The sequence below is a fragment of the Piliocolobus tephrosceles genome, chromosome 11 (genome assembly GCF_002776525.5).
Source record: "Piliocolobus tephrosceles isolate RC106 chromosome 11, ASM277652v3, whole genome shotgun sequence".
NCBI lineage: Eukaryota > Metazoa > Chordata > Mammalia > Primates > Cercopithecidae > Piliocolobus > Piliocolobus tephrosceles.
The window spans coordinates 83,240,737-83,256,956 of NC_045444.1; the positions used below are offsets into that span (position 1 = coordinate 83,240,737).

At 40.1% G+C, this 16,220-nt stretch overlaps 1 protein-coding gene across 9 annotated transcripts in view; it reads right to left on the reverse strand.

The window, feature by feature from the left end:
* Positions 1–16,220, reverse strand: part of ANKRD44 (ankyrin repeat domain 44) — a 327,884-nt gene that overhangs the window by 185,379 nt on the left and 126,285 nt on the right. For 8 of the 9 annotated variants that reach the window (XM_023218043.2, XM_023218022.2, XM_023218030.2 and 5 more), the window contains exon 2: positions 8,828–8,911. In XM_023218043.2, coding sequence (XP_023073811.1) covers positions 8,828–8,911 — 84 coding nt within the window. Of the gene's footprint in view, positions 1–8,827; positions 8,936–16,220 lie in introns of those variants that run through there. The other variant, XM_023218055.1, reaches the window with a different exon arrangement.

A 16,220-nucleotide genomic window follows, 5' to 3' on the forward strand; every position in this document is an offset into this window, starting at 1 on the left:
CCCTGTCGCCCAGGCTGGAGTGCAGTGGCCGGATCTCAGCTCACTGCAAGCTCCGCCTCCCGGGTTTACGCCATTCTCCTGCCTCAGCCTCCTGAGTAGCTGGGACTACAGGCGCCCGCCACCTCGCCCGGCTAGTTTTTTGTATTTTTAGTAGAGATGGGGTTTCACCGTGTTAGCCAGGATGGTCTCGAACTCCTGACCTCGTGATCCACCCGTCTCGGCCTCCCAAAGTGCTGGGATTACAGGCTTGAGCCACCGCGCCCGGCCTAAAAAAATTTTTTTTAATTAAAATAAAAGAATGACACTATATCATTGTTTTATTTGAATCCTTAGATGCCATGTGAGGTTGAGAAAAAGATAATACCCAAATAAAGAAATGGGCAAAGGACATGCAGAGGCCACTCACCAAAGAAAAAATGCAAATAGCCAAAAAATATATTAGATGTTTATTGACAAAGGTAACCATCTTTTCCATTATTTTTATCTTTTCTATTATGCTTAGAAAGTCCTTCCCTATACCAAGATTGCAGAAATATTTTTTTCTACATCTTGAATTTACCTTAGTATAAGAAATTAGGTAAGGATTCAGCTTTACATATTTACATCTATCTGGCAGTTGTCTCAATACCATTTATTAAATAATCCATTCTAGCCCCAGTGATTTAAAATGCTTTGGCTGAGTGCAGTGGTTCATGCCTGTAATCCCAGAACTTTGGGAGGCTGAGGCAGGAGGATCACTTGAGCCCAGGTGTTTGAGGCTGCAGTGAGCTATAACCACATCATCGCACTCCAATCTGAGTGACAGAGGGAGACCCTGACTCTTAAAAAAAAAAAAAAAAAAAAAAGCTTCCTTTGTCCTATACCAAACAAATGTCCATATATAGTTGCTTCTAATCCAGGACTTTCTAGTCTGTTCTACTACTTTGTCTGTTCCTATGCTATTAACATACTATTTTGATTGCTATCATTTTGTAATTTGTTTTAATATATTTTATGAAACCCTCCCCTTATCAACTTTCTTTTTCAAGAGTTTCCTAGCTAGTCTCACATGTTTATTCTTCTAGATAAAGTTTAGAATTACTTTGTCAAGTTTCCCCACTCAACTCCTACCACCAAATTGCCCTGAATTTATACATTAATTTCAAACAATTACCATCTTAAGTATTGTCTTCTTTCTACCGAATAATGTGCCTTATTTATTCACAATTACATCCTCCCCCAAATGAATATCTATTGTGAAGAAAGGGCCATATCCTTTATGTTCACATGCTCAAGCTACTTACAAAGTACACTTTTAATTCTTAAATTTTTTTCTTTGTACTATAAAAATGTCCAGTAATTGCAAAATAACACTAATGCCATACACTTGAAATGTTTCTCCATAGCTCCAAAACATCCATCTCTAGTGTGTAAGGGTACAAATCATATACCATTATAAGATTTGTTTCTTTTTTGGAGGCTGAGTCTCTGGCCTCCATGGCCAGTGCTGGAGAGCTCAGGCCTCAAGCTGCTGAGCGTCCTCCATAGGATAATTAGTAATGATGCAAACCAGACCTGCCTTTGCACATTTTAAATGGCCGTGAAGCCACATCTCTGCAGCCTGCTCAGTGCTGCCTGGAGTTCATAAATCATTCTCTACAGGATATAGGTCAGGGCTTCCAAACTACAGCCCCCACATCCTGGGCAGGGGTCCAACAAGCGGGGGGTGGATGAGAGTGGATGAGGAGTGTGCCAATATTGCCAGGCATGTGCTGAGAGATGGGCACCTACCCTCAAGACAAAAAGCACCATTCTCAGATCTGTGAAAAAACCATCAGCTTCCCTCCACCTCCCCGTCTCCGGCCCCTAATCAGTGAGCCAGAAACAGTGTCAACGTTTAAAGAGCAGGCCACTGCTCTTCCCACAACACCGGGGCCCTTGGCTTCGCGACCATGGCATTTGCTTTCCAGATGCAGGTGGCCAGAGAAATCGTCATCACTGAATATTTGCTGATCTCATCGACAGTTAGCAAAACAGTGACCTGCAGGCTGGATTTAGCCCGCAGATGTGTTTTCTTTGGCCTGCACATTGTTAGGTCATCTTTTGGAACCGACATTTAACAATTTAGAAATTTCCTGTATTTTCTCTTAAAAGTCTAAAAAGCCTGGGCCACACTGCGCCTGCAGTCCTGCAGGGTGCTTGATGAGAGCTGAGTCATTCATCACTCATGGTCACCGTGCACTTCTATCATTTATGGGACCTGAGTGTGCCACCCCAACTCCCTGCAGCCTCCTTACTCCCAGTGGTTTCTGATTCAGGTCTCTTTAAAAGGTGCCCAAGTCTCTTAAGCTGGCAAAACATCTCAGTCCTTCATCTTCATATCAAATTATTTATTAAAAAGAAAAAAAATCAAGTAGGATATATGCAGGTGAGAAAAATACATAAAAATCTAGAAGTTCAAAAAGCTGGGCTAGTTTGTATTTCTAATGGTTAAGAGTATTAGACATAATATAATCAAGCAGAGAAAAACTTAGAGAAGATATTAAATTGATCATCCCAAGTTCCTTGAGTGGAGCCATATTGAGTCCTTCTGGGTGGATTTTAAAAATAAACTCTATTTTAAAAGAAATAGTGCAACACTTCAACATACACATACACATGCATACACATTACAAGCTTACTACTGTTAATGTGGCTTATTTCTTTGAAAAGTCCCCTCATCATATAGTGTCTTTCTTTTTTTCTCACTTGGCTCTTGAGATCCAAGAATTAATCCATCTGAATTAATTCCTGTAGTCGAGAATGGCAGCTCTAATAGGTTTCTCTCTTTTGTTTACTACATATTCCTTGCCAATATAAGCTTAGCTTGCACCTCAAGATTTATTCCATTGTATTCACAAAGCATCCCATTTTGGGACTGGAGAGAGTAAGCAAAATACACCAACCTACTTGGGTCAAATCCTGTTAGAGCAAATAATAAACCTTAACAGCTTTACAAAAAATTTTTTTGTATAAAATAGATGCATTAAAATGATCAACTTCGGGACAACTCAACTGAAAAAAAGACATTTTTGAAACTACTGAAAACAAAATAAAATGGAGCATGCACTGGATATTAAATGATATTGAGGCATTGTTGTTAATTCTATTTGGTATGATAATGTGTGTGTTTCTATTAATGATACTTTATAAAAAAGAAATAAACATCATGGATTTGCTATCATGTAAGACTCACAACTCTTGGGATTATAGCCTTTCACAGTTGTAAGAGACTTTAAACATTACCTTGTCCAGGCATGGAGAGGAAGTTTCAATTTACATGTACTTCAATTTCATAGTACTATCCTGAGAAGAAATTTTGGTCTCTAAGACTCAAAGGAAAAAAAGTGCCATGAACCATTAGCAATGTTGGTCAGGGTCACAAGATAGGAGAATGAGGCCATATGTGCTACCACAGTAGTCACCTTTCAAACCTCCAGTCTAGCAGTCTTTCAGGGAGCTTACTACTTGCCAATTCGACTCACTGCTTCTCTAGACAGCTCTGTCTATTAAGTTAATTATTATCTTTTGAGATAACATCTTATTTTCTATAGCTTACAACCACATGACATAATGACAAGTCTAGTCTAGTTCCATTTTAATTTGACAGTGTTAACTCAAACTATTTGGGGCCATTCTCTTGTTCTCTCCAACTGTGAAACATCACCAGTTTCTTCAACCACTCTTCACATAGCATGGTTCCCTCCCCATCATCATCGTTCACACTGACAGGCACCACTTTGTCTCTGTTCCTGTCCCAGTAGGACACAGTAAAAGTGTCTTCTTGACATCACATTGTCATAACATAATCCTCAAAATGCCTTTACTGAATTCAAATTTTGGTTTATAAAAATCTCTGCCTTCCAAATTTTGAAATCAGATGCTATTCTCCATTTCTCCATCTTGAGCTCAGTTTGATTAGTCAGGTGGAGGCTTCTAAAATCTTTCTAGTTCTCTGCCAAATCTGGGTCGATTTAAAGATATTTCTCAGAGTGTACAATGATTATCCCATATTTCCAGGCCCTGGTATGCCACTAACCATAGAAACCATAAAAAGACTCAGTGTGCCCCTCCTGACCCTTCCATGGCTCCTCAAATCAATCTACAGATTTTCAATCTTACAAGGAGAATTTCCAGTCTTACAAATGAGGGAAAGGAACTAAACTAGATGCTTCCTCTATTCAACAATTTATCCTCATTGGGAGAAATGAACTATAAGCTATCACAAACTGGCTCAGCATAAGCAATAAAGTAGGGTTGAGTCATTCAGTCAAATGTGCTGCAAGGACTGGACTAGGCAATTGAGCAAATGAGAGTGAAGAAGATAGTGACCATGTCATCAAGCATATACAGTTTTCCTTCAGTATATGTAGGAGATTGTTTCCAGGACCCCCGCATACACTACAATCTGCACATATTCAAGTCACTGGGTTTGGCCTGCAGATCCCAAATATATGAAAAGTCAACCCTCCCTGTATGCAGGTTTCAGATCCCACGAATGCTGTCTTTTCAATCTGCCTTTGGTTGGAAAAAAATCTGCATATAAATGACCTGCCAAGTTCAAAGCTATGTTGTTCAAGGGTCAGCTACAGTTTCAAGCAGTAGTCAACAGTGATTAATGCAGGACAAAATGCTGTGGGAGTTGAGGGTAGAAGTAGGTTTCTTTGGCTGGGTTGAGAAGGTGGTAGAGAAGACAGCAGAAAGGAAGTGAGAAGTGGGACAACTTAATGGAGGAAGTAGTAGGTATGGAAGGACAAATAGAATTGGAAGAGTGGAGAAGTGAGAAAAGTGTGAGAGAATAGAATAAATCCCAATAAATCAAGTCATGTGGTTAGTTGGGGCACAGGGTTTATAAATACTATTTGGGAAAATACATTCTGAAAACACAGAGGCCAAGCTGAATGAGATGGCTTTCTATATCAGGATCAGCTAATGAAGGGGTGATTTACACCAGAGAACATGTGATCCATCAAAAAACATGGAGAGATGAGGGCAGGGGAAGGTGAAAAACTCAGAACCTGGGACAAAAAAGAATAATTAAGTGAATAAATGGAGGAAAGAAAGAAAAGCAAGGGGTAAGAAGACAAATATGGTCTTCCAAGTAACAGGTGGCTCCTGCACTATTTATTTTCCTTCCTTGACATTTAAATGCATGGTTATCAGCCCCTTTTCACTTTTGAAATGCACCTCCAGGCTTAGCTCTCCAATCCTTATGTGTCCTCCATCTGTCTATGCCCTTTCTTAACAACCAATTCTCCTAAACTACCTAATCCACCCCCAGCAAAAACAGTCACTATGACTCATCCGTAAAGACACTGGCAAAAGAAAAACATGACAAGAGGACATGCTGGATAAGAGTGTGGGGTCAAATGATCTCTGTACACACCTGAAAGAGGGGAAAGGGGTGCTAAAGGGAGAGTCTAAAGAGGGATGAGCGGAACAAAAGGGCCCGTGGACCCCAAAAAGTGATAACATCAACCTAAGGAACTCAGGCCTTCTTTGTGTTCTTCATCCATCCATCCATTCATTCATTTATTCATTCAACCACTCTTGTGTTCATTTCTCTCCCTCCCTGCATCCCCCGCTTCTCTGCTGCCACACACCCAACAGCCCACAAAGGCAAAGCAAATTCCTATGTATCTCTCAAGCCTCGAGTTACACATCACTTTATCAGGTCCTCATGATTAACCTTCTCCCTATGTAGCATCCCAGCTTTTTTCTTTCAAAAATGCGTCACAGTGTGATTTCCCATTTGTTGACTACTCTGCTGTGTTGTAAGCTCTATCATGGAAAGGGTGTCTTCTCACTGCTGTGTCCCTAGCACTGAGCACACAGTCTCAACTCAGTAAATAACTGTGGATGAATAAGACATCTCCCAGACAAGTAAGTGGCATCACTAGAATTCCCTAGAATTCTCTAAGACCAAAAACTGGTGTGGCCAAGATTGCTAACTACTCACTAAAATCCATGCTCTCTGACTCTTTGGGGGCACACAGATACACTAATTCTTCACCCTCCCTTGTAGCTAGGTATGGCTGCGGCTAAATTCTGGTCCATGGAATATAAGCAGAAGTGATGTATGCCAATTCCAAGCTGACCCGTAAAAATCCTTCCATGCTGGCCAGGCACAGTGGCTCACACCTGTAATACCAGCACTTTGGGAGGCCAAGGCAGGCATATCACCTGAGGTGAGGAGTTCAAGACCAGCCTGGCCAACATGGTGAAACCCTGTCTCTACTAAAATACAAAAATTAGCCGGGCATGATAGTGGGTGCCTGTAATCCCAACTACTTGGGAGGCTGAGACAGGAGAATCACTTGAACCTGGGAGATGGTGGTTGCAGTGAGCCGAGATCATACCACTGTACTCCAGCCTGGGTGGCTGAGTGAGACTCCGTCTAAAAAAAAAATACTTCCATGCTTTTCCTCCATGCTTTTTTTCCCTTTGGGGTGGCAGGACTGCACACAACCCCTTTGGTGATCTTAAAGATCACGTGTTGCTACCTGGGATCCTGTCTGGAAAAGGACCACCCCTCTAATATGTTCATAAAGAGAACTAAACTTCATATATCATACATCCATCATACATTTAGGGGTCTATGTGTGACAGTAGTTAACCTATTTAATTCAGTGATAAATTATAGCTGAAGGTAAGCTCCCCTAACCTTCACCAGCCAGCAACTGTTTGTCACTTTCCCAAAAAGAAATAAAGGCCATTCAGGGGCCAGCACAATCTTTTCAGGTATGTATGACAGAACAAAAGTTCCATCTGCTCATGATCATTAGGAAAAGACAGTAACCATGCCTTGGGCTTCTGGGCTTGGGCCACAGCCACAAAACAGGCTGGGTGGATTCGGTGATGTCAGAACACTGGAAAGGGAGCTTGCTTGCCTGGCCTCGTCTCAGAAGTACAGGTCACAACCCGCAGGCCCTGGACAAATGCCCAACTGCCTTCTCGAGTAGTTTGTCCCTGGCCTCATCTGTGCTTACCTTGCAAAAATGTCACAAACCATAGTCCTGTTGCGCTCAGTGCCAGCTGGGGAGATGCTGCCAAAAGCTTTTGCAAAAGCCACACCAAACTGCACTGCCATGGAACAATGGCTGTACCAAATGACTCGCCTTCTGAATAAAGCATTCAGCCAACCAGACAGAGATACAACCTTAGACATAATCCACCTCCCCGTGGCAAATCTCCTCTTACACTGAAGATGTAGTTGACTACTTCTATTTCTACTTAACACTAGAGACTTTAAAGAGAACTCCTCTCCCTGGTGGACTTCAGTATTTCACAATTGAATTACATTAAGAGAATTAGTAGCATGTACTGTACATAACTGCTTGTTCAACTCAAGTCTAGGAAACTACTAAAAGGGTAAATCATTGACTAACTCTTTTTACCTTTCTTTATTGAAGGTTGGTTGGTTTGTGTCAGGACCTTTCAGATACAGTGGTTCTTAATCTTTTGGAAGTCAGGTACCTTTTTAAGAACTTGATGAAATAGTTTGATCCATTTCACACAAAATATGTGTATAGTGCACATATCTACTTCCTGTGAGTTCAGAGGGCACACAGGATGCCTAGTTCACCCACTGATCCCAGACTCAGAGTCATGAATCTTTTAAGGGCAAGGGTCAGCAAACTTTCCCTAAAAAGCGAGATAGTAAATATCTTTGGCTTTGTGAGCCACATATAGTCTGTTTTACAACTACCCAGTTCTGCTGTTGCAGTGCAAAAGTAGCCAGAGATAATACATAAATGAATGAGTATGGCTGTGTTCCAACAAAACTGCATTTATGAACACCAAATTTGAATTTCATGTCATTTCCATGTGTCACAAAATATTATTCTTCTCTTGATTTTTTTCTCAACACTTAGAAAATAAAAACCACTCTTAGCAGGAGGCCTGCAGAAAAAAATGTATGATGTACCATAGGTTGCCAACCACTGTCGCAGGGCATGGTTTCTAGGGGTTCATCACCTTGGGGAAAAAAAATTGCATCTCTATTATCACTGACTTCTAATTGGCATTTAGCACTTCCTTCCACTATGAATGTAGGCCATAAAGCACAGTAGCAACATCAGTAGCTGTAATGCTGTCACTAGCAGAAATCACAGGTATGTTCATATTGCATTAGAGTTGTTGTAGACAACTCAAAATACTGATTATGCTCATCACTATTTTTAAATTATGCTTATTCTTAGATCTTCTGCTGTATCTGGTTATTTAACCAGATTTTTATTTTTATTTTTATTTTTTGAGACAGGGTCTTACTCTGTCACCCAGGCTACAGAGCAGTGGCATGATCAAAGTTCACTTCAGCCTCAAACTCCTGGGCTCAGGCAATCCTCCCACGTGTGCCTCCTGTGTAGCTGGGATTACAGGTGTACATCACTATGCCCGGCTAATTTTTCTTTCTTCTTTTTTTTTTTTTTGTAGAGACAGGGTTTCACCATATTCCCAGGCTGGTCTCAAACTCCTGGGCTCCAGTGATCCACCCACCTCAGCCTCCCAAAATTCTGGGATTATAGGCATGAACCACTGCACCCAGTCTAAATGTGTTCTTTTTTAAAAGTACATATATTACCATATCACAAATTGGATTTTTAATATTTGGATAACGTATTTCAATAACTGATTTCCATTGTAACCCCAGATATTTTATTTCATATATAGAGTTTAAGAACAGTGTCCTGAGAAACAGTGTGGTGTTTTCACCAGATACCAAGAGTCCATGGTATATAAAAGGTTAAGAGCCCTTTCCTGCTCCAGGATAATGGGGCCTGAGTGGCAAAACCACAGCATCTCTTACCAGAGTATTCACATCTTCAGTTTTATGGATGAGCATCCGGATCTCCTCTGGATCACCGCTGAAGATTGCCTGGACCAATGGTGGCTGCAAACACAAGAGAATGGGCATCAGAACTAAAATTAATACATCTGATCACATACAGCTACAGATGGTGAGAAGATCTGTTCCTTAAAAGTTTATTCAACCATTATCAGTTGGCAGACAAAGATGAATAAGACTCAGATGAACCCTTACGAGAAGTCCAGTGGGAGAGATATTTACATAAAGAAATAATTATTATACCATCTGAAAGCCAGGCCAGATAGTCTCTAACCTGAACTATGAACTAAAGTGAATGTACCATGAACATCACCCATCACTGAAACTTTGATAGGCCCTTAAATCCCTGACAAGGAAACTAACAAATCTGTGGTTTTGTGTATACAATCCGTGTTACAAATTGAATCGTATCCCCACCAAAATTCATATGTTGCAAGCCCTAATTCCCAACGTGACTGTATTTGGAGACAGGGCATTTAAGGAGATAATTCAGATTAAATGAAGTCATAAGGGTGTGGCCCTGATCCGATAGGACTGGTGTCCTTATAAGAAGAGGAAGAGACACCAGAGCTCACGTTCTCGTTCTCTCTCTCTCTCTCTCTCTCCCCCCCCCCCTCGCCTCTCCCTCTCTCTCTTTCTTCTCTCTCACACAGGAGGAAAGGCCATGTGAAGACACAGTGAGAAGGTGGCCGTTTGTAAGCCAGAAAGACAGGCCTCACCAGAAACTAACCCTGATCTTGGACTTCCAGCCTCCAGAACTGGGAGAACAAAAATTTCTGTTGTTTGAGCCACCCAGTCCATAGTATTTTGTTATGGGAGCCCAGGCAAACTAAAACAGTTCCCTATGATTCCTCTACTTCTTTTAGACAATGTTCCTTGTTATCCTCAAATAATCCCATTCCTAGAGGATGCTAATGGCCATGTTTCTGGCCACCAGAACACTTTTGTGTTGATATTTGGAAAACCCTTGAAATCATTCCCAAATGCCTTCCATAGCTTTAACCAACAAGTACTATCTTAAACATGATTACATCTACTGCTTATTGAAAGTAAGTGGCATGATGGCAGGTCAGGGAAGAAGAGGGGGGTATTACCAAGCTCTTATTATTGAACTCATCTACATTAAACAAGACCCCAACATGCAGTAGAAGGATCTATATAGTGTGATGTAAACACAGCTGAAAGAACAGCTAGCTCCACTTGGGTAGGAAGCTGGGTGAAGAAGACAAGTGTATATCCAAAAAAGCTTGAGGAAGGCACCTTAATGAATAAGTATGAGTTGCTGACAGGGAAGGAAGACAGAGGGAGCACAGGTGTGCAAAGGTGTGGATGTGCATAGAACCTGATATGTTAGTGACCAGAGTGTAGGGTAAAAGAGGAACAGTGGCAGGCTTTGGAGTTGATGTTGGGCTTGCCCGTTTGGCAAAAAAAAAAAATCCTATTCAAAGGCAGTCTCACACTTGCCAGCCACATGCAAAGCCCATTTCTACTTGCAACTTGGGGGTGAGCATGATCATCGCTGCCCAACCTCCTCATGGGATTGTTATTAGGATCAAATGAGGTAGTTCATGAGAAAATCTCCTGTAACCAGACAACCCTACATAGATGTGTTCATTAAGAAATGTTTCACGATGACAAGACGGAGTAGTTGATAATTTTCTTTTAACCTTAAAATCCTTGGTAATTATGCACACACACATGCATACACACACACATACGCCTTCACTCAAACTTGTAGAAATACATTAGTCCTAGTAGTCTATTAGATGACAGCAGTTTCCCCAATGTGTCTGACCATAAGAATCACCGGAGATGCCTATTAAAACAATATTCCCAGATCCCTTTCCTAAGGATTTAATACATCTAGGGTGAGGACCTTCAAATCTAGATTTTAACAAGAACCCATCAATTCTTAGGAACTGGTGGCAAACACTGGTCTTAGGTGAAGTCACTAGCGTCACATACCTTGACCTCTCCCTGTGATATGCTGTTGGGAATGTGAGTTGTCATTTTCCCCATAAACCCTCTTTTCTCTTTTTATCCTCCTGTTGGCTTTCTTACAGGTTATGTTGCTGTTTATTGCTAGTTTGGGGGACCAATATAAGTACTATCAGTAAGACAGAGTAAGATTCCTTGAGGAAACACTATGTAAAAATGTCAGATTGCAGAATGGATATTTCAATATGCCAGGAATTTTTCCATGGGTTTCTCCTCTGCCATAAAAATTCCCAGCAAATGAACACATATATCTCTTTTTCTTTCTCCAAAACACCCTCTCAATTCTGCTTCTTGACAAGGTGTATGGATAGTTTCTAAAATTGCCAACAATTAAATAGCAGGAAAGACATCTTGAAAAGAGTACAACTTTACTGCTAGTTCAGTCTTAGCTACTTGCTCTGCCTAAAGACAAGCAGATCCTTCCACACTCCCCTTAACTACCTGCTAACCAAGTCTCTGTTCGGGTTACATCTGCCCCGTGGCAAGGACCACATTTCACACAAGACACAGAGCCAGATACAAATTCAAGGTTTCAACAAAAAAATATTGAATCTTGTTTATCTGCTCCATAATTCTCCATCTGCTGTGCTCATGGCCAAATGCTCATGTGTGCATTTCTGCCTTTTTGGACCTTATGAGAAAACAAACAACAAACCTCCACAACCAGAGAATGATAAGTAGAGGCAGTGTCTGACAAGATTTTCGTGTTAAATCAGGAGTAGTCAATCAACAGCTGAGCAGTTAAGATTCCAGGGAACAAACCCAACCCAGTAGTTAATGCACCACTACTTAGTCATTTTACGGGAACATAATGAGGTGAGCAAAGTCTCCCAATCGCGAGTGTATGGAATACGTACATTCTGTTGCACTCACTCAGTCCTCACACTTCTGAAGAAAGGCAAGCATTCCAAGCTATGGCTGGAATGTTACCAAGGAGAGGCACCCCAACAAAGCTTCCAGAGAAGGGCGCCAGCACCATCCCTCAGGAGGGAGTGGTGCCTCTGGGACTATCGCTGCTAAAAGCTACTCTATAGAGAATTGTCAAGGCACAGACTCCCCAGGAACCATTAGGAAGAAGAGGCTGAGCTATCATTATAACTCTTCCAATACTGAAGTCCCATATATGCATACACATGCTCCTAGGTACATATGCATACCTGTCTATACTCAGGCATGCATGCATAGAGACACATGTTGATTCATATACAAACCCCTTCCACTCCCCATGGAATAGAAAAGCAGCTGTTCTCCACATCCCAAAGTCTTGCTATATGGGCATCTCTAGCCTCAGCTGTGCCATGTGGCTACTGTGACATCGCCTTCACAATTATGAATCTAAGCATCACGGGATTTCAAACTAGAATTTCACAGGTAACGTGCTTTGCTTCAACTGAAGCTGTGTGTTTATATGGATATAATTATTGAACTAAATTACCATGATTCTTGAGCAATTAATATTTATTTTTTAAACGTTATGACTGCTTACTTGTTTTTTCTCTCCACACTCCCAAAAACATTCCCAGAGAACATTTTGGCACTCCCTTTTGTTGGAATTTTAATGCGATCCTGCTGTTTTATTTTTCCCCAGGTAAACACTTAAGAAAAATATTGGGGAAAAGATATATCGAAATACTATCTCTATTACATGATTTTTAAGGCAGAGAATATTCTAATTACAATATTCTTGCTCATAAGTATCAAGGACACATACTCTGTTGTTCATTAATTTTGCAACTATTATAACTTTTGCAGCTTTTGCCTTAATTTAAATAAGGCTTAGAAGCAAAGTCCTACCTGCACAAGAGCAGAGTCCCAAGCCTTGGCAGATACAGATATTTCCTTTTAAAGTTTCACACATTTTAGCACTAGCATATATAACACAAGTGCTTTGTGTACAGTAGGGTACAGAGTTGAATAAACACAAAATTGTAACAAGGGTCAAAATTGAGAAAAACAAATAGCGGTAGGAAAAAAGGAGATTCAGATATCATGAAATCATTGATCATCATCCCCTAAAGAAGTTTAAATTCTTAAGAGAGGTATGCAGTCTTTTCAGCTTCAATTGCTAGAATTTTGTTACCATGCTTAGCAGCTGCAAAATGATTGTCAGTGCTGCATATATTGGTGCAGTCCCTCTGGTAGATTCACAAGACAGAAGGATGCTTCCTGGGCCAAATTTACCAAAAGCACAAGTGGGATTTGTTGTTCAGATAGGACCTGTCCTTGCCTTAAAAATCACCAACAACTAGCCCCTTACCACCTTTCCAGGAGTGTTATCAGCTGTCTTCTAGAGGTGACTGTCTGCCAAGCTGATGACACTTGACCCCTCTAAGATAGAAATGTGGAACAGAAAGGCCCCTTGATCTTATAAATTTTGTAGCTGACCTTGCTAACCCTTGGAACTGAAACCTAATCAGCCAAACGCCACTTTCTGTACCCACATCCCCTATCGGCACATCCAATAAAATACTCTGTTTTTATTATCACCCTGAAAACAAACTGGGAAAATACCAGACTTCCAAAAATAAAATGCTAAATCAAATATGCACTAAGGATAGTTATTCTCAAACTTTGAAGTAGAGTCAAAATTCCACTAGGGGGAGCAAGATGGTAATTTGTTACCTGGGAGATAAAAGCAAAGGTTCAGGGTGTGTAAATTAAGGAAGTTAGATAGTTGAAAAATCCACTTCATTAAAAACATAAAAGAACTCAAGCTTCTGAAAGAGTTCTTAGTCATAAGTAAACACGCACACCATGCACATACTAAAACAAACAAAAAAACACCAAAATTTCCTATTGACCCCTGAGGGTTCAGGTTTTAGGAAATAAGAATAAAACTATCTAAAACCTAGGTGCTAAGGTATCATTTTCATCATTTGTAAAATCCAATTCAATTATTATGTCAATTCCACTAAAAAAAAAAATACGCTACTAATGTCATCAGACACACCCCCCATTTAAGAATGAAGCCCATCATGGGTTCTACAAAGAGAGCCAAGCTAGTTTAGAATATCCACTCCATCCGGCTATGAAGTCATCAATGCCCTCCCACATCCTGCAAAATCCCCTAATGAAACCACCATTTTGATTTTTGCTAAAACCACTGCATAGTGTATTGCACTTTCCCTTTGTCAGAGTTGCATGCTCTGTACTAATGAATTGGCTTTCGAAGATAGGCAGAGTGACAGAGGGCTTCACTGAGCATTGGTAACTACAGTCAATGGTAATAAGCCCAAGCAGCATCCAGGGATGCTCCCGCATTCCATTCCAGATCCTGGTGTGTTGCTTGTCTTTTTCTGATTAGATTGGAAAAATAAAGACTCCAAGTCTAAAAGAAAAACATTTTGCATTCCAATCAGAAATGGGTGTTGGGAATCAATAGCCAAGAAGGAAAAATTGATATTCCTAAACATCTGTCCCTCCTTGAGCATTCTGAGTACATATGTCATTAAAGTAAGATGGGAGTGTGTTATTAGTAGCCGATAGCTGATACAGCAATAATCTAGCCATATGAAGCCATCAACTTATATGAACAAGCTGAAACACTTCATTAGGTCACAACTGTTTTTTGTAGGAGGCAGTGCTTGCACTTTTGCGAAAAGATAATAAAAATTTGTTCAAGTCACTAGATTTAATGAACAAAACCTGCTAACTCAATTCATGTGAGTTCTGCTGTGTGATCTGCTGCAAGGATTTCATTGAGTTCTTCCTGAATATAGATCACCCTTTACGTGAGAAGTTCACTCCATCCCAGAAAGATAATGATTATCATAAAATCAAAATCTGTTCCTCTTAAGTGCCATAAGAACAATAAAAAATATACTGAGTCCTTATAAATATATTTTTTTAAAAATCAGGGAGCGAGGCAGGACTGCACATCTGAAAATGTCTCCTACAGGCTATGCTGCAGAGTAAATACATATATTATTTTCCATTACTATTAAAAACAGAAAAAACATAAAATTCCATGTAATAGTCATACCCTCCCTCTAAGTAGCGTATTTGTTAACTCTATATTTAACATTATGAAAAAAGAACTACATCTAATTAGAAAATGGAGAAAATTACTATATTACCTAATCTTTTCCCAGTGAAAATAACACATGGGTACTGACCATGAAATAGTTACTCAAGGACCGACTACCCCAATTACCCAATTTCTGGAACATTTGATCCTTTGTTGCTCCTTCCTTTCCTGAGATTCTCTTTGGGTATTTCTCTGCTCTTTAATATCACTAGTTATCACCCTCACCCGATGGCCAACCCAAAGTAAAACGAAATTCAAGTTTGTTACCAGTTACACACAAAAAGTTAGGCCAAAGGAAATGATGAAATAACAGTATCAGTTAAATTGAAATCTGGAGGCAGTTAATTTTTATTGACCTCCTTTTTTCCCATAGTAGAAAGATTAATGCTATGGTATCAGACTGACCTACAATTAAATCCAAGCCATTTCCATTTCAGTTTTCTCATTTCTAAGATGGGGTTACAATAGCCATTATAGATTTGTTTTTAAAATAACATAAAACATGCAACATCCCCAGCATGGGGCCAGATGCCCGATGTGCATGCAATGAAAATAGGGATGGTTGTTTACCTTGAGTCAACAAGCTCAAAAACCTTCATAGACAAGTACATTTACGTGCATCCTAAAAAAGGAAAAATGAGGGATCTTGAAAGGTTTCCTAAAATATTACACAGTAAATAAATCGAGTTAGGATTATAACCCACTCAACACCACCTCTAAAGCAGAGGGGACCATCATATTGGGAGAGAAGCTTTTACAGGCCCAGGAACAAAAATTAAACTGAGCACGACCTGGCCTTTGTTACACTGAGCAACCTCGAAAATGTCACAGTCTCTCTGTACTCAGAAGTCTAATCTATAAAGCCAATAACTCACTGAACTAATACATCATTTCTTGTTGACTGATCAAAAGGTAACTGCATATATTCATGTCTGCTTGATGGGACCTGAGATTGCAATTTCACTGCTTAAGGTTATCATAAACACATGTAGTTACACCTTTCTTCTGCGACCTCCTGATGGACATAAAGGAAATGAATTCCCTGTTTGGAGCTGTGATGAAGTCTAACGATTTGTCTGTTAGTGACAAAGTTGAGACTAGAACTTAGTTTTCTTGATTCTTGCAACTCAGTACTTTCTCTCACATGTAATATGTATATAAAATTCATGATCAGAATTCGGCTTCAGTTTCAACATACCCCCTATGGAGAAATATTATACACTAAGGAAAAAGCTGCCATATATGAGATACATTCTCTCTCTCTATATATATACATACATATTTACACGAATAGTGGCCAAATTAATATATAGATAGATAGATATGGAT